Source organism: Drosophila obscura, unplaced genomic scaffold (assembly GCF_018151105.1).
Source record: "Drosophila obscura isolate BZ-5 IFL unplaced genomic scaffold, ASM1815110v1 contig_4, whole genome shotgun sequence".
Classification (NCBI taxonomy): Eukaryota; Metazoa; Arthropoda; class Insecta; order Diptera; family Drosophilidae; genus Drosophila; species Drosophila obscura.
The window spans coordinates 6,349,153-6,367,813 of NW_024542828.1; the positions used below are offsets into that span (position 1 = coordinate 6,349,153).

Genomic DNA, 18,661 nt, shown 5'->3' on the forward strand with positions numbered 1-18,661 from the left:
TAAGCAAGATTTTTCGATGCGGTTTTTTGATTTATGTTATGTACACCCCTAGAAACATTTTTGGAAAAAGTAGGCGTGTTACCGCCCACAAATTTAAAAAAAAAAAATTTTTTTTTTTATAATATTAAAAATTGGAATATTTTTATTAATATTTATTGACTATAATACTCCTTTATACATAAAAATAAAGTTTTACTTTTGGAAAAACTTAATTTTGATGAAATTCAGGAGCTAAAGAAACAATAGGTAATATTAATAGACATTTTTTTAGTTTTTTCTTAATTAATCTTCGAAATCCTCAAAAGTTTGATATGGGCCTTAAATTTCACATAATAAGAGGATTTAAAAATCGATGGGAAGGGAAAGGTCTTTATGCTTGCTGCTTGAATCAACAAAGAGACATTGCTCTTGAGTTTTTGATAGAGCTGCTGCTTGTTTTTTTAGCTCCTACCCCTTTAACAAGTAAGCCAACTTTGGATGACCAATTTGTCGATTATTGTTCCTATTCGAGTCGCTTTTGTATAATTTTGTTGTGCTCATTAACCAGTTTTAAAGATTTTTTCAAAATATTTTTTGTTCCGCATGCATTTTTTCCATTTGGCATTCTAGTTTCGGCACACAATTTAACTTTTACTCTTTAAATATAGCACATTTTTTAAAACATGATTGTTTTTATTAACTCTATTCAAAAAAAAAATCCAGAATCACATTTTCTTGATTGCATTTGCCTTTTTCCTTGCGCCATACTTCAAACAGCTGCGCGTTTGAAAACTCGAAGTCCGCTGCAAAAAATTAATTTGCGCAGATAGTGCGCAAAAGTGTGCATTTAGACAAACTGCCTTTAAATCAAAATTATTAGCTCTACGACATACAATTAGACGTACACTTGTCAACCCTAATTCTTTTTTTATATGTCTCCACGAACTTGAAATATATTTCCAAAAAATGTGCTTTGAGAACGTTTCCTACTTTTACAAAATATTAATAGAACACGCACAACAACAAAGTATAAGTACAACCATTACATAGTTAAAACCCGTGTGATTGCTATCCTTTTTAAATTTTACAAAAAGAATGTTTCGCGTTTGAATAGTGGCATTTTGAAAACAGGCTGCAAAAATATTGCAATCTTAAAGCAAGTGCTTTTCTACAGCAACAGCTGACTTTAACAGCTGTTAGACTTAACAGTGCTATGTTATATAACATTTTTGGTATTGGACTTTAAAGTTTGAAGTTTTCTTAATATGTTACCAAAAAAAAAAACCAATTTTAATACTTTGAGAAAATGACTAAATACCCGAAAAATGGGAATTTTCCCCATAGTGCAATGATATACCACACACACACACACATACGAATAAACAAATAGAAATTCAGTTTTAGGTAGAGGAGAGCACGAGAGCAGCGCACATTACTTTGATTAATAACACTGCCATTTCGGTTGAGTTTTATGTTGTTTATGAAAATATTTCACATACTCCAAAAATGAACACAGAATTTGTTGCTCTCTCTTTCTCTCTCTCACTCTCTCTCTCTGTCTCTCATTCTCTCTTCTATGTGTGTATGTCTTGCTGTATGTGTGGAGTAGATTAGCGTATGTGTAGCAAGGCGGCTTAATGGTTGCCTGTGATTTATTAGCCTTTCCCGGCAAGAGCAAAACAATGCAAAAAAAAAACCAAACACACACACACAAACAGAAAGACACTGTAGAGTGGGATTAGGGGGAGCAGGGCGCGGGAAACTGGGCAGGAAAAGCCACATGAAAATTGTTTGATTTGGCAATGCATTTGCCGTTTTGTTTTGTTCTTTAGGCAAAATTTAAGTGGTATTTTCACAAGCTAGGAACACAAGCAAAAGTCAGATCAAAACCAGGTTAAATATTTGCAGCTAAATGTATTCATAATGAAGTCATAAAATGCAGTTTTACCTGCAGCTTAAAGTGCCTGCTAAAAGTTTTCTTTTTCACTACTTTTTCCCTTAAACTTTTGTCTGGTGAAAAAACGCTTTAAGGCCTCGCACCAAGTTTCTTCTGACCAAGGATTGTTGTTGGTCTCGTCCCGTTCCGTCTCTACTCTTCTCTTCTCTTTTTCCTTTTTCTTTTCTTTTAATGTCAACACACAAACACACACATATGCAGCTGCAGACACACACACATGCACACACACACACGCATACACTCAAAGTTTGCACTAGTTATTTTTTGCTGTCCTTCCTTTTCTTTTCTTTCTACCTTTTGGTTTTTTTTTTTGCTGTTTATTTTTTTTTCGTTTTTTGTAGAGTGCATTTTTGCCATTTTTAGAGCAGGCATCAAAAAACGGGTTTTTGTGCCACAGAGCGAGAGAGGGAGGGAGAGTGAGATAGAGAGCGATGCAAGAGAGCGACATTAGCATTTCTTTGTCACCTGTCCAGGCATGAGGGAAAACCTACAACCTACAGTCTACAGTCTACAGCCAAACCCCCTTAAAGCCACCTCCTAATGAGCAGCAGGCAGCAGCAAGCAGCAGGCAGCAGCATTCAAATGCGTGCCAGTTTTTAGCGCTTTTCTTTTGAGCATAAGCGAAAAGCAGCTGCAGCCTTAAAGCAGACCGCGCGCGCCTACTTCTCGTACACTGATACTCGTATACCACAGTGGACTATGGGACTGCTCTACTCTTTTTTTGGGCATAAAATGTCAAGTTTGAGATATTTATTTCACATCTACACGTAACTTGCGCATGTAATTTGATATTATGCAGAACAGAATATTTTGCAGTAATTTCGTTGCTTTCTACAAGTAGTTTGCTCTTTGAAAATGATCTTGTTAATTTGGTTTCCTTCGGATTAATTTCTCACACTTCTATACACGTAATTCTAGTCGTAATAGCGCCCGCAGAGCGCGCTAACAGTGAGCTGTAAGCGGGAGCCAGAGGCTGTTAACGCCGAGCAGCCACAGTCTGTTAACGCAGAGCAGCCACAGACTGTTAACGCAGAGCGATCACAGGCTGTTAGCGTGAAATGTTAACAGTGCTGTTGCTATGTTAGCGCTGCTGCTCTGCTCTGCCTATTCGAATTTTAAGTAATGTCGCCCTCCACCAGTAGTTTTATACTCTCACGATCTTGAATGGTATAGCAAAAATCTTGTGCCCTGCTCTCATATGCATCCCATAGTCCTTCCTCACGGGTGGCACTCACTTATGTGCTCTTGCACACAACGTTGCCATGGTTTTCAGGAGTCTTATTCTCTGTTTCAGAGTCCCTATTTCTTGTTGCTTATTGTTCACACAAAAACACACACACACTACAAAGAGATACACACACACACACACACAGAGAAATGCAGCTACAGAAAGTGGAACTTCTGGCTTAGTTATGCAATGCTGAAATATTTGCTTGTTTAGTTTTGCATATCTTTTGCGCATCTCCCGCACTCGTGCATCTGCTTTTGGCTTTTGCTCGCTTGCGTTTGCTTTGGATTTGTTTTGGTATGGATACACCCTGTACAGTGTACAGTGTAAACCCAAAAAAAAGAAAATAAAAGAAGTGTTTAGTAGAGGGCTCTGCAGAGCGCAAGGAAGGGAAAGCGTAGCAAACAAAGCACTTAAGAAATAGATGGAGAAAGCAGCAACAACAAGCCGATGCTGCTACATGCTGCATGCTGCTGCTGCTGCTCGTGATAGTTACACACACACACACACGCAAAATAATACAAATACAAAAGAAGCAAAGCAAAGCAAAGGAAAACCCCTCTGCCATGCCACATAAATATTTTTTATGTTTTGTTGTCTTTGCTACACTTTCTGTTTGCTCAGTTCAGTTCTGTCGCTCGCTCTCTCTCTCTCTCTCTAGCTCTGTGCATCTCTGTACCCCTTTTTCTCACTCTCTCTCTTTCCACTCTTTTTTGGTGGGTGTCTGTTCCTCTTACTCAGTGCATGTCCCCCCGTCTCTCTCTTTCTCTCTCTCTCTGAGTCAGGCAGTGTCTGCTCATCTCTTTCTCTGTCTTGCTTGTCAGCTGCTTTGCCATTTGGCCTTGTGTCCCCATTGAGGAAGTTGTTAAATAAATTTAAAGCCTTCTCTCTGACTTTAAGGATCGTCAGCAGACAACAAAAATTGTTTAGCTCCACTCAATTGTCATTTGTTGTTTTGGTTTGGTTTTTAAAGGAAACAACAAACCAGTTGGTGGCAAGAAACAGCTAAAAGCCAGAATGTTCCTGGCTTAAAGTGGAATATTAAAAGTTTTTAAAGAACATTCTGGGCAAGGTATTGCAGCCATGGCAGATGGCAGACCCAGCAATGGACTGTGTTCGAATAACTTAAAAATAGCGCCAAAAAGTTGAAAAAAATGTAACTTATAATCAAATAATTTTTCATCATTTTATTTGGCAATGAAACATTAGCAAAGTGCCCTGCGAAAATTCTCCACCTGCTGGCGTAGTTTTCGTGCCTCTTTTCTATTCCTATTAAAGTGCCTGCCACCGCCGAATGCCACTTGACGGCAATGTGGCAATAAATGAAATATAAATGAGCTTGGAATTATGCGAAATGTTGTGGCATAGAAGTCCTGCCACTTTACCACATACCCCCCCCCTGCCACTTTGGCCGGTACATTTCTCACTACCTTTTCTGCTGCCTCCTTGCCCCCCGCCCACTCTGCTGCTTACACCACTTTTTCTATAGTTTTTCCCATTCTTGTCCTAGTCCTAGCTGCACTTCCGTGCTCCAAAAATGTGCCAGAACAACAAAAACAACAACAACACGAGGAGGAGGGGTAATAATAATAATAACAACAACGGGATAAGAAAAAGGGTTGGGGAGGGTGGGAGAGAAATATTTTTTATATAGTATAAAAAAAATGCACACAATTTTGTAGCTGGCAGCAACCAACCTGCCTGCAACAACAGCCAAAGCAACAGCCATAACAATATGGCCAACGTTCAGTTTTGGGCCAAAAGCGGAAAACGCCTGCACTTCCGTGACACACACACACACACACACACACGGAGTGTGATGGAGGGGTAGCGAGAGAGAGAGAGAAATCGGGGGAGCGTAAGCCATTTTTGGCACATTTTTGCTATGCGGAATAAGGATATGTAGTAGGAAATAAAAGGTATATTGGCTTCAAGGATTCAATCTCTAGAGCGATAGAGATCATAAGGAGAGTTCCATCACGTCACTCCTCCAACAGTGATAACTCAATGGATGCTTGCAACTATTATTTATTATTTGCCACACCGCTTAAAACATTTCAGGAACGAAGATTGGCTAGAAAAGGTTTTCCCTTTGATATTCTTTTGAGTATCTTTTTTGCTCTTCGATTGCCGTTTAATCATTACGATTATTGTGCAATGATTTTGGGTAGTTTTTGCTTTATATATAATTTGCAGAATGCCTGCACTGATTGCTTGTCTTCCCCGCTGCTAGTCGATGTCCTTGACTGCAGCCTATCCCCCCCATTGATGGACTGTTGGGTTTTCAATCAAATGTGTGACTTGTGTAGCCCCCTCCTACATTTCTTTCTATTGCTTTAATGGCAAAATAATATATTTATAAACGCAAAATATACAAAAGGGGTACCGCATATTCCAAACAAAAACGCGTCTCCCCCACCCCCCGCCCAGCGCTTTGTTGCTTTAATGTTTTCCCCGCTGGCAAACGCGACGAGACCCTCTCCAGTGCTTTCTATGCGAATGCGAGTAGTATATGCTCCAGGGAGCGCGAAAAAGCAATGGAAAAATGGCTGCTAGTATCCCGCAAAGGAAGTAGAAGTAGAAGAAGCCGCGTGTAAAATTCATGACGTGCAAAAGAAGGCAACGCTGTGAATATTATGCATTAGTGGCCACATAAAGCCACCCAGCCATGCCCCAACCCCAACCCCAACACGAACTGAGCCCCAACATCAGCCAATGCCACCGCACAATGGCTGCTCCCCCCATCACACAGCAAAATGGTATATTCTTTATGATTTAGGGGAACGCAAGCGGGGGGAAGGGTAGAGCCCTTCGGTAGATTGGTAATTTTTACAACCCACACAGACTGTGCTGCTGCTGCTGATGCTGGCTCTTGCTGTTGGTTTATAACTTTATTTCTGCGCTCTCGCTTTCTCGCTTTGGAGAGGGGCGTGTGGCGTGTCGCGTTCATTTGCAACAGAGACCCCAATAAAATTTACAGCTCCTTGGCCGATTTTGGCACACTCTTAAGGCCTCCCTCCCCTTCCCAACCCATTCCACCACCCATCCCACACTACTATTCTTAGCCATTTCCATCTGTCGTGCAGCACTTCGCTTCCTGCCTGCCTGCCGCTGCTGCTGCTGCCACCTCTCTTTTTGACTTACTTTCTGCTGATTGCACTTGTTTAAGTGGCAACTTTTTGCAGCACTTTATGTTCTCTCCCCCCATCCTCTGCCTGCTGCCCGCTGCCCGACTGTCGCTGTCGCTGTCTTTTGGCTTTTTTGTTTTGGCCACAGAATTGCACTTTCTGTAATGGACATTGCATGTTCAATGCCCAAAGACCAGAGACCACAGCTAGAGTCAGAGTCAGAGCCAGACCCAGAGCCAGAGCTGGGAGGCAGACTTTGGCATAATGTCAGGCATTTTCGTGTAATTTATTTGCCGCCTGCTGTTTAAGATATTTGCCTACCGCTTTTCAATTTACCAATTTTACAGCTGTTTGGGCCATTAAGCCATTGAGATATAAGCAATTGAGATATCACAGTGGTATTAGCCGCGTTGGGCAACTGGCAACGGCTCCTCAATTTGTTCTTTGTTCAAATGTCAACGAGAGACCACTGGCCTGCCTCGCTCTCTCTCTCCTTGCCAGCTCCCCTTCAGGACACTATTCCAATTACTTTTCCTTATACATTTCCTTCCCTGCCCACTCCCCCACTCACCACTGCCCACACACTCCTACCCACCATACACTCAAAGGATCGGACTTCCTTTTTTTTGCTTGTCAACGACTTGAGGATTGCCTGCTGCCGCATGTAGCATGGATGTATTCACATTTGTACATTTGCAACATTTTCCTTGCCCCCATTTAATTGGCACATACAACATTTTGAGTGCCCAATTTTTACCCACACACACACATACACACACACAGGCAGTCACTCCCACTTGTAAACGCCCAGGCAACTACTACTACAGCGCTACAGCGAGAGCTACTGCTGGCCAGAACCAGAACCAGAACCAGAAGCAGTTAACAGTTTGCCAAGGCAGTTTCAAGTGCAGTTTCCTGACTCCGGTTCTGGGACTGCTCGGTCGCTCGGTTGCTCGGTCGCTTGGTGATTTATTTTATGTCAACGTTGACATGTCAAACCATTCAAAGTGGTTTCGCTTCCGTTTAACCCTCATCCCCCCATCCCAAAAAAAAAAAGAAAACCCTACCGAAAAGAAACAAAAGAAGTACGCAACAGCAGCAGCAGCAGCGATAAAGCACGCGATTGCTGTGACATACTTATGTCAGGCACTGTTGTTGTCGTAGAGCAGCGCATACAAAGCTCGTCCTGTGGCTAGGGTTCTGTTCTGACTCGGACTCTGTTCTGCCTTGCCAGCCTCACATTTCTTTCTTTTTGTTGGCTTTTGGTTCCTGTTTGGGGGCGGCTGTCATTTTATATTCTTTCATTTAATCTTTATTTTGGTTTTCATTAACGGCAATTGACTCCCGGGTATTGGCATTGAGTGTGGGTGCTGTGCATAACTTCGTTTTCGTAATGTGTACACTGAGAAAAATTTAAGCCCAAAAAATCAAGCAAAGGAGACAGCAAACTAAAGGAAAAGCTATGCAAAAGGGAACACATCTAAAAGCAGGAATATGCCTCGTACAATATACTCGATTAAGGGAATTTTTCTCTTACATTTTAATATACTTTTTGTTTTGTTTTATGGGCCATTTAAATATAAACATAGCTATTGACACTACTAAATCCCATCTAAACGTAGGTATTTGTATATTCTTAGTATTCTATATTATATATTCTACATATATATATTCTATATTCTTAAGAATATTTCAAACATAATTTAGAAGTCGTTAATTCATTTATTTGGGTACTTTATTTAATCATTTCAGATTGAAATTATGTTCAATGGAAAAATTTGCTTAATGTTGCATTTTTGTCGCTAAATGTCTAAATTGTTTTTTTTTTTTTTTCTTTTTTTGTCAGAGCTTCCACACACGAATTGTTTTAAGCTGCAATTGTACGAGTATATCTGGAAATCATTTGAGCACAACGAATATGCCACAAAATATATGCACAAACTTCAATTGAAGTTTCCCCAGTTTCCCCTACCATTTTCTTGCAGTGTTTTTCTGCATTACATTTCCTCTGTTGTGATGTGTTTGTGTGTGTGAATATTTATTGTCAGATTGTCGCCTTGTTCAAAAGGGCCTGACGAGGAGGCATCATCATCATCGATAACAAAGCCTGTTGACTGTTTGGCCTCCTCCTGCTCTGGCTCTGGCTCGGGCTCTTACACTCTCCCACACACTCTTTCTCTTTTGCCCACTCATTTTTCTTTGCCACTCTCTCTCTCCACTCGTGCTCTCTGCTTCCCTTTCTTGAGCTGCCTCTTTGCTTGCCCTGCTTTGCAGCCATTTTTAATCCTTTTGTAAGGCGACACATTTGAGAAATTGACTTGGCCTTCGCCTACCCCCCCCCCCCCCAGACCACTTTCCATCGCTACTTGCTCAACGTCTACTTTCCTTTCAATTGGCTTCTGTTTTCAGTGACTTTTGTGTTGGCTTTTCTTAACACAATTGAACCTTTACTTTACTTTTCTTTACTTAACTTTTTATTTATTGTTTGTTATTTATGCCTCTTGGCCTTAGGGGGCATTTCCTTTGCCAACCCTCCCATCCCCTGTGGAATTTCCCATTCAATTGTTTTTCTTGTATTCAAAATTCTGCTGATAATATTCGCGTGCCTGTTGTGTGTGATGCCGCAGCTGCTTCTGCTGCTATTTATTTTATTATTTTACAGCCAGTTGTAAAAAAGTTTAATTATTGATGGAGCCACATCCTATAAGGAAGGAAGGACCCCGCCATTTGAAGGACTTCTTACCTCCATAGACGACGCAGGTGACCTCCAGGCTGCCGCCCTCTTCATAGGGTCCTGCCCTCGAATCGATTCTCATGCGGCGCTCATTAAATATATTCGGCTGCATCGGTGGCACTGTACGAAACAGAAACAGACACAGAAAGGTAATGGAATTTAATTAGTATAATTAACCATCATTTAACAGGAGAGCTTCAAAGGGAATCCCTTTTTTTTGCTCCCATATTAGTTGCAATGATTTCTGACATTCGCCAGCCAGCCGCAAATCGGAAACAATTTTCACCGAGATTTTTCAATTGCACAAACAAACAACTGAACTGTCAAAGGGTTTCGTTCTGTTTAATATACGCGTAAATGTATATATTTATGTATTTATATGCTTTTATGCTATTTATGGGCATTCGAATAATAAATTGTAAGTTTTGCGGCTAACCAGAAAATCATTTCAGCTAATTTATATCGCAAACGCGTGTTTGCTCTCCTCACAAAAACAAAATGTTAATTGCTTTTATAATCGTTTCTGGCTGCAAAATAAATACATCCATACATACATATATGCATACCTACACATATTTATTTATTTATGCTACCGTATTAATATGGGGTGTTTTTTCAAGCGGAAAATTGTTTGATTGAGATACACCGAAAAATCAGAGGCAAACTTTGAACATTTTTAACCGTCTGAAATTATCTTTGGATTTGGTTAGGGATTTTTTAAAAATCAATATCAATCACCAAATGAATTTTAAACATATACAAAATTGTATTGAAAAGCGATTGAAATCGATTTTATCAGTATCTTAGAGAATAATGTATCTAAATCGTGATTTCATCATAAATATCATTGTTAAAATATCAAAAAATATTTCTTTAAATATTCTGCTAATAACACTAGTCAACACGAGAACTAGGCTGTGGCCCAAAATGACTTTTTCTTATTGATTTCGGGGTTTAAAAATTTTTAATGAATTATGGTTTTATTTTGTGCTGTAGTTTTTTTTTAAAGAATTTTTTAAATCTGTTATTTTTTTAATGTTTTTTTTCAGAGGTAGTGCTTCTATTTTTCACATAACTTAAGTGTCTTATATCTGGTTGCATAGAACTTTGCAGTTCTGAAAAGCTGACAAATGCAGCTATAAATCCAACCCAGACTCTTTGTATCTGCAGCTTTTTATTTTGACTTTAAATACTCGACAAAAGTCGAAAAAAAATTAAGGTAAATTAAGGTTTAAGGTATTGCTCATTAAAATCTATTATAAACGGTCAACTTGCAGCCGTTTGACCAAAACGACTCAAAAATAATTTTAAAAATTTTGGTTCACAGCCTAAATAAAAAGTACAATTTTGTCGAGTAGTGGGATATTCCGTTATCGATTTTTATCGATAAAAACAAATTTTCAATTATCAATCGATTTATATCATATTTATATTTATTTTCAATTATCTCTCGATAGAATGGAAATGAGTTTAGCGATAAATTGCAAAAACATACGCTCAACATTTGGATTTGGATTTATCTAATTAAGTTGCGAATTTTTTCGAATGTTTTTCTGTTAAACATAAATATTCGATGCTGCAAATCGTATTGTTTAATCGATTAAAAATCGTTTTGTGAATGGTCATCTCTCATTTTGTATTTTGTATACGCACCGACAACCTCCAAATTGACATTGCTGTTGCGGGTCTGTGATAGCTTGAAGTCCACGCGACAGCGAAAGTTGCCCGCATCCTTTTCCTGGAAAGGAAACCCACGTAGAAAATTTCAATTATAAAATTCAATGTGGTTGACACTTTTCCGGCGCAGAGTTGGGGAAGACAGGCTTACCTTAACCGGATTTATAGTCAATTCCGCTGGCTCCTTGTGCGTGCGAAAGACGGCCCGATTCTCGAGGACCTCCTCGTCTCGCCAATGCGATGGTGTGCCCGCGTGGGCGCCACGTGTGTCATAGCTGTCAAAAAAAAGAAAAAGATAAAGAAGAAAAAGGATTGAGTTACAGGAATGAACTTGTTGTTTGGGGTTTCGATTTTTGACCTACCTGTAAATGGGTAAATTATTCTTGTACCAAACAACCAGCAGGACTTTGTCATCGGGCAGACTGGAGCCCACATCGCATTTGATTTCGGCCGAGCTGTTCACCAAAACACGCAGGATTTCGCCATCTAAAACGAGCAGAAGAATGATAGAGAGAGAGAAAATATGAGAAACGAGTGCAGAAAGAGTTCACTTCACGGAAAATTCGTTTACTTCTTTTGCTGGGTGCTGGCAAAGGAGAAGTCAATTTTTCTTTTGGCAAATTGATTTTCAAGTGGCTGCTGCAACAATTTGTCAGAAAATAGAAATAAAATAAAATCCAGCCACGCCCACAAACAATCATTTACGCCCCCCTACACAAGCCATAGTTTATGAAAGTTTTGGTAAAAGATTTTGTGATAAACTTGTTTTTGGTGCGAGAAAAAATATGAAATATTTTCGTATTTTCTGGCAGCCATTCAACGGATTTTGGTTGCTGGTTCCAAATGTGGCAAAGCTTTTGGCTAACCAACAGAATGGTTGTTTCTTCCCCTGCACCTCTCTTTCTCACTCTCTCTCTGTCTCTAATTAGCCAAAATCTGACCAAGTTCGTTGCATTCGCACCATTTGGCTAAGCTTTAAAATATCGATCGATCTGCGGCTGGCAAAATGAAAACCAAAAATAGCCCAAAAATCGTACAAACAAAATCAGAGCAGCAATCGCTAGGGGAGTGGAGTAGAAGGTAGAATGGAGGGGGGGACGGCGGACGAGGGTACAATGGAGTGGCAGATGAAGAGCATTAGAGAGGGAGATGGGCAGATAGTTAAAGTGAGAGATGGACACCGAGTTGGAGTGGGCGAGGGAGAGGATGAAGCGGTGCGACGGCGACCACCGCATAATGCTGCAAAAACAAAATAGCGCAAAAAAAAAAAAAAAAAAAAAAATTACAGGCAAAACCCGGCAAAAGCTGCCACACGTTGCAAGCTTAGAGTGCTGGCTGCGAGCGGCGGGATGGGGGAATGGGGGAACGGGCACGGGTCTAGAGAGTGATGGCCAGGGGTTAGTGGCAAAACGAGGCTTAGGGGTGATTACCCAGCCACATGCGGATTACAAAATGGCCGCCATTTTCGTGTTATGCTCCTGGCCGCCGGCCGCCTTTCCACACTTTTCCGCAACCATTTCCACAGTGTGTGTGTGTGTTTATGCGGTAAAAATGCAATGGGAAATGCGTGTGGCATGGAAAAAACCATAGAGAGGCAGGCAGTAGGCAGGCAGCAGGCAGGCAGTCAGCAGGCTAAAGCAAATACGAGAGAGATGCTAAAAATAAAGTGAAATGATGGACACAGCGAAACCCCATAACGGAGAGAGAGAGAGTATTAGCGAGGGAGAAGCGTAGCAGGGAGTTTGAATTAGAAATATAATCAAAGGACAAGGGCAGCCCTTCATGGCTTAGAGACTATTAGAAATAGAACCAAATGGGCTATCCCCTTATTCCTAACAGTTCCATGGCACTTCCACCATGGAAATCTATGTGAAAACTCTACGAATATTTACAAATTCTAAACATTTATTTTCTTTGGGGTAAGTTAAACCAAAAGTAGGCGCTACAGCAGCGTTGACGTTTCTGCAGCCAACGGCACTCGTCAGCAACTTTTAAATGTCGCCTGATTTTTCCATAAATAAAACCAAAATTAAAACCATAGAGAAATATTATTTAAAATCAATATTTCGCTGGCTCATAAAACTGCAATCAATTTGGAGCTATATCTTTGAGACTTTATTTTGTATAAACTTCACTTAAAGTTAACATTTCTGGGTAAATACTCGAAATAAAGTGAATTATTAGCCCCAAAAAAAATAAACACAAAGCTGCTGAAAACTGTTCAAGTCTGCCGCCACTTGAAAAATAAATAATAATAAGAATAATAAAGAAATAAAATAAATAAGTAAGGCACGTTTTGCCTCGAATAGTAAAGAAATAGGCAGCTACTGTAACTTTAATCCATTGACGAGTTTGTACATCGTTTGACTTCTGACTTCTATAGGTTTATTCGCCCCCCATTCCATTCTTATCGTGGGCTGCTCTTTGGGGTACTTTCATTCGACCGACAGCCAGCGACAAGTGCCACAAATGGCAGCCATAGCCAGCGTCACGTGTGCTTCTCCTGCAGCGCTCCTGCTGCTGCTGCTGCTGCCACTCAGCCTCATCCCAGTGGATGGTAAACGCCTTTGGCAGAGCTTTTGTTTCTAATTTTGCACTTGTGTGCGCAATGTGGCCGCAAAAGGCCTACACATGGTAAGGAGTCCGCACTAAAGCCCCACGCCACGAGAAAGAGAGAGAGAGGCAGGGATAGGCAGTAGAAGCAGAGTCCTGAGGCTACACTTCCACTTTGTGTCGACGACAACAAAATGGAAGTGAACCTAAGCGTACACACACACACACACACACACACACAGACGACACATAGAAGGACAGAACGGCAGAACGACAGACCACATGATAAATAATCGATAAATTATGTGGACACATGTTTAATCTAGCATAAAATGGAATCATTTCCCTTCAATTTGTTGTTAGCCAGGCCAAAACAAGGGGGCAGCAACAACAACAAGCAGCCAACAGATGTGTTTTAGCTTGGATTGACAGTGGCAGGAGGTGGGTGGTGTGAGGTGGGTGGCAGCCAGTCAGACCTATTTAAATATAAATAATGATCAAATTATAAATGCCAGCGAGTGTCGTCTGCCTAAGTCTGCTTGCCCCTGTCCCCTGTCCACTGTCCCATGCCCCCCATGTTAATGCTGCCAAATGTTTGCTCTACACTAAATTATTGCGCATACGCCCCATGTTAACGGACAGCGAGACGGAGCGTCTCGTCTCGGCTCGTCTGCAGACATTCATCATTTTGCTTAATTGTCTGCCAAACATTACAACGACAGGTTCTACGAGAATGTTCGAAAATGTTGATGAGAGCAAAGGACAGACAGGGACCTGGTCGACTACTGTCTGCAGTTGCTTAATTAATATTTTAATTCATTGGGAGATGGGCCCTGAAATGCCAATGTCATGTGCAGCGCCACAGAGACAGCAGCAAACAGCCGCAGGTAAAAGCTTCATCACAGGCACAGGAGGCACAGGCACAGGAGACACAGGAACAGGAGTCACAGTCACAGGAGTCACAGGAGTCACAGGCACAGGAGTCGCAGACACAGGAGTCGAAGGCACAGGAGTCACAGGAGTCACAGGCACAGGAGTCACAGGCACAGGAGTCGCAGACACAGGAGTCGCAGGCACAGGAGTCACAGGCACAGGAGTCACAGGCACAGGCACAGGCACAGGCACAGTCACAGCCTCCGGATGTAGCCACAGTATGGCGACACACTTTAAAGGAGGGAATAAAACCTCAGGCAGCTACTGGAAGCTAAAGATTTCCCTTCCACAGTCTTTCAAGCACACCAAAAATCCCCCCAAAGCCAGTCGTAGCTCCCCATTAACCGCTGAACTTTTTCCCATATTTATTTACAGCCCAACATATCCCCCAACAACATCTTTCTATGTCTGCATCAGCATGAGCACTGCCTTTGTGGCTTAATTATGTGCTTCAGAGTCATGCCCATGCCCATGCCCATGCCCGACCAAAATAGTTATCCCAATTATAGTCACATCTCTGCCACAATTCTCACATTGTTTTCCCCAACGAGACGAGACGAGACGAGACAAAAGCAGCAGCGTCTCAGCGTTCCAGCAGCGACACTGACAATGACTGCTACATGCCTCATGCTCCATGCTCCATGCTCCATGCTCCACCATAACAATGGCACACTGCCACACTGCCTCGCTACACTTGTTTGTAGTTTTTGCCCACCTCCCCCACACCACCCCACTCCACATTACGCCTCTTTGGCCTTAATGTAATTGAACTTTTTTCTAATTGACACTTGTCACTGGCAAAGACATTTAAAAAAGAAAACAAATAAAAAGATAAACAACAAGAGGAAGAAGAAATAAACTTAATTTTGACGCATTTACACATACATTTATTTCAATTTCCCTAACAACAAAAGAAGCCAGCAGCAGCAGCAGCAGCAGCCGCACCAGCAAGCACACAAACGAAACAATGGGCTACACACACACAGACACAGATACAGTGGCAGTAGCAGCAGCAGCAGCAGCAAACAAACAAATGAAAACTGAAGCAAGTTGTAGGACAATGAAAGGCGTCCCAGACCCTCACACACAATGGCAGGGAGAAGGAGAGAGCCAGTAGAGAGCCCGTAGAAGAAAGGGGCGACACGAATCCTAGTGGTTGCAGTTACCGCAAAGAAAAAGCTGCTGGAGTTGCTGCTGCTGCTGGTGCTGCGGCACACAGGTAACACAGTGGCGTGTGTGGAGTGGCAGAATGGAGTCCTTGGCAACGACAGGCAAAAGAAGAAGCAGGCAGGCAGCAGAAGAGGCAGGCAGGCAGCAGAAGAGGCAGGCAGGCAGGCGCTGGAGCAGTGGCAGGGCGTGGGCGGCACAACTAAATACAAAAACCACGTGACAATGTTTTCTCTCCCTCGAAAGAGAGGAAAAAAAGCGGTAGGGAGTCTTGCCTGAGTGTGGGAAAGGAAGTGGAGGATTCCGTTTGAATGCCAGACATTACAACGGGTGTGGAGTGTGGAGTGTGGGTGCGGGTGCGTAGCATACACACAGTTGGGGGGCGGTTGTTGAGGCAGGCAGTCAACTGTGTGTCGCATTTGCCACATTCGCAGAATGGCAACCGCAGCTCTGGCTACGGCACTGAATGTTGCATCAAGCTGTGAGGAGGAGGAGCAGCAGCAGCAGCAGCAGCAGCAACCGAACGACAAATGGCAGATGGGAGACCGAGACACACGTTCTCCGTGATAAAAGATAACTAGGATAACGATTGATTGCGGGAATGCAAGGATGGGTGTTTAAAAGGTTCAAAGGTGCACAGCTCACAGCAAAGAATATTTAAGTTACGTTTTGGGTTGCTTTGGATTTAATCTTTTGCTTTTGCTGCTTTTTTTTGGTGGTGGGGCCACAAACATTGCATGGGAATTGTGGCACATGTCAGTGCACTTCGTTAAATCGAATAACAAGAGACGAGAACAGCACGAGAACAACAGCTAAAATAACACAAACACACACAGGAATAACAAAGAGAAGGGAGAGAATAGGGATAGGGAGAGTACAGGGCAGAGATAGCGAGCGAACTCCTGTCAACTATCCTGACAATTGAAGGCAGAGTCCTGCCTGCACTTTTGCACTGATAATATCAAAAGTTTCTCCCTCTCTCTCTCTCTCTCTCTCTCTGTCAGTGCCTGTCTATGTGCTGTGTCTGTGCCTGTGTGCTGTGTTTTCTGTACAAATTAATATCTTTTGGGATAAAAGCAGCACACAAAAATCAGCAGAAATATTTGGAAATCAGAAATGCAGAAAAAAGCCACAGCCGAGAAACAGAAACAGAACAGAGACATGTGTGGGTTGCAGGGGGTGGCATGTAAGCCCCAAAGGCAACATCAACAACAACAACAAAACTCTACCCCCAACCGCATTCCCATACGCCGGAATCGGAATTTGAGACTTCCATTTATGGATCACTGCAGACACGTGCTTCTCGTGCTTCTTGTGAACTGTGAACTGTGGATGCTGGATGTTGGTTTCGAGGTTATTCTTTCATTGCTCACGGACATCGTTAGCACAAATTGTTGGTGCATAAAAAAGGAGCAGCAGCAAGAGGAAGGTAACAGCAGGAAGAAGGTTCAAACCTTAAATCAAAAACAAAACAAAAAAGGAGGCAGGCAGCAGCCAGCCAGCAAATAAAAAAGAAAATGTAAGGCAGGGCCAAGCCAAGTTCAAGACAAGTTCAAAAGATGCTGCCAGCCTGCTGTTGCTTACCGACTAAATTTAAGGGGCAAGGGGCACCCTAAAATATCCATAAGCAAAGGGTCAAAATATTGCAGCAACTCTGCGGCAAAGAGAGCTAAGAAAATGCAGACATTTGGCTGGCATTTCGGCATGAACAACAAAAAGCAAATTTTTGAATTATTTTTCTGGCAATTTATTTATAGTTTCATATTTATTTATGTTAAGGGTAAACAATAAATAAATATATTTGCAATAATTTTACAGCAATTAAATAGAATTTTTAATTCTGTCAAAAGACTTTCCATGGATGCTGTGCAAATGTAAACACCTCAACACTTAGATTTAAGCTCCTCCATTCACAGTTTAGATGATTTATTGAGTAGCAAAGAATTTTGAATAAATGAACAAATATCAAAGCTTAATCATGAGTAATAAATGAACAAAAATCATAGCTTAATCATGGATACTCTACCTAATACTTCTAGCGTTTAATGATCCGCGATTTTCTTTGATTTAATTGTACAGAAAAAGAGGCTTGGGTTTGATCTCCTTATAGCCATTTCCAATCATTTAAAATACGGGTTCAATGCAAGTGTTATCAGGGCATTGTGTAGGGACTCTCCTCTGCTTTGCTACTCTGCCTCTGGCGGTGCAGCTTAACATTCCCCGTTTACCACCCCCTCAAAACGATTAACAAAAGTTTGGCTTGATTAAATTTACCTGCAGCCACACCCTGCAGCACTCACTCCCCCACTCCCTACTCCCCACGCCCACTCCTACGCCTCGCTCTGCGCTCCCTTTTGAAAGTCTTCAAATAAATCACAATTGATGCCGTTGCACATGGCCTCACGATCGCGACACGTTCTGCCTGCCACACACAAAGTTTATTAAACGTTTCTTACTCCCTGCCACACTCCCTCCCTTCCTCCCTCATTTTCTCCCGAGAGACTTTGGCAATAATTTCGATTTCGTGTGTTTGGGCAGAGCTTGAGGTGGGGCGGGATAGGGGGTGGTGTTGGTGGCTGCAATAAATTTACTTTAATGTGCAATTTATGGGACACCATTTAATTAGTTTCCTGTTGGCTGTTGGGGAGGCGGTGGCCGTGGCTGAGGCTGTTGAGCAAATTGATGTTGACAGAGATTATTGGCCAGGGCACGTAATGCAGCTAAAGTCCCGCGATACTCCCCCATCACCCCAGCAACCAGAACCTACGCTACGCGACGCTCTGCCTGCGTTTTCTGCTACTTTTAGCCTTCTGGCAGCCTTCTCTCTTTTTGCTAATGGGCCAACGCTGAGTGGCAGCATCTTCCTGCCTGCCTCTGCCTGCCGCCGCCTGCCGCTTCCCAGAGTGGAGTTTATTTGTACGTGTCGCCCGTTGGCCCTCTTGCACAGGGCCATAACTTCCGCTTGTCGCCCATTGACCTCGTCAACATTTATCTAATGGTTAAATGCCATACAGCCCCCCCACCACACCCCACTCTATCCCACAGTCCTGAAACACACACATGGCTGTGGCTGTGTCTCCTTGCTCCTGGCTCCTTTCTCGTATCTATTGTCTAAAAGTTTTTGGCTGCCAAAATGTATTTTGGGCTAAGCATTTGTTGAGTCTTTCTGCTGCTTCCACTGCTGCTGCGTTAGTTATGATTATGGCCGTGTTTATTGCGCTGCGCTGAAAAGAGCCTCGTATCAAGATTAATTGCTGGAAAATTGTACTCGTACCCGCTACCCGCAGCGACACTTTCTGGCCCTG

General features: G+C 42.2%; 1 protein-coding gene across 1 annotated transcript in view; it reads right to left on the bottom strand.

Annotated features, from left to right (window-relative positions):
- Window positions 1-18,661, bottom strand: part of LOC111065717 — a 76,314-nt gene that overhangs the window by 39,648 nt on the left and 18,005 nt on the right. Inside the window, exons 2-5 of the mRNA XM_022354081.2 lie at window positions 11,066-11,189; window positions 10,855-10,978; window positions 10,680-10,764; window positions 9,036-9,146 (exon numbers count right to left, since the gene is read on the bottom strand). Coding sequence (XP_022209773.2) covers window positions 9,036-9,146; window positions 10,680-10,764; window positions 10,855-10,978; window positions 11,066-11,189 — 444 coding nt within the window. The remainder of the gene's footprint in view (window positions 1-9,035; window positions 9,147-10,679; window positions 10,765-10,854; window positions 10,979-11,065; window positions 11,190-18,661) is intronic.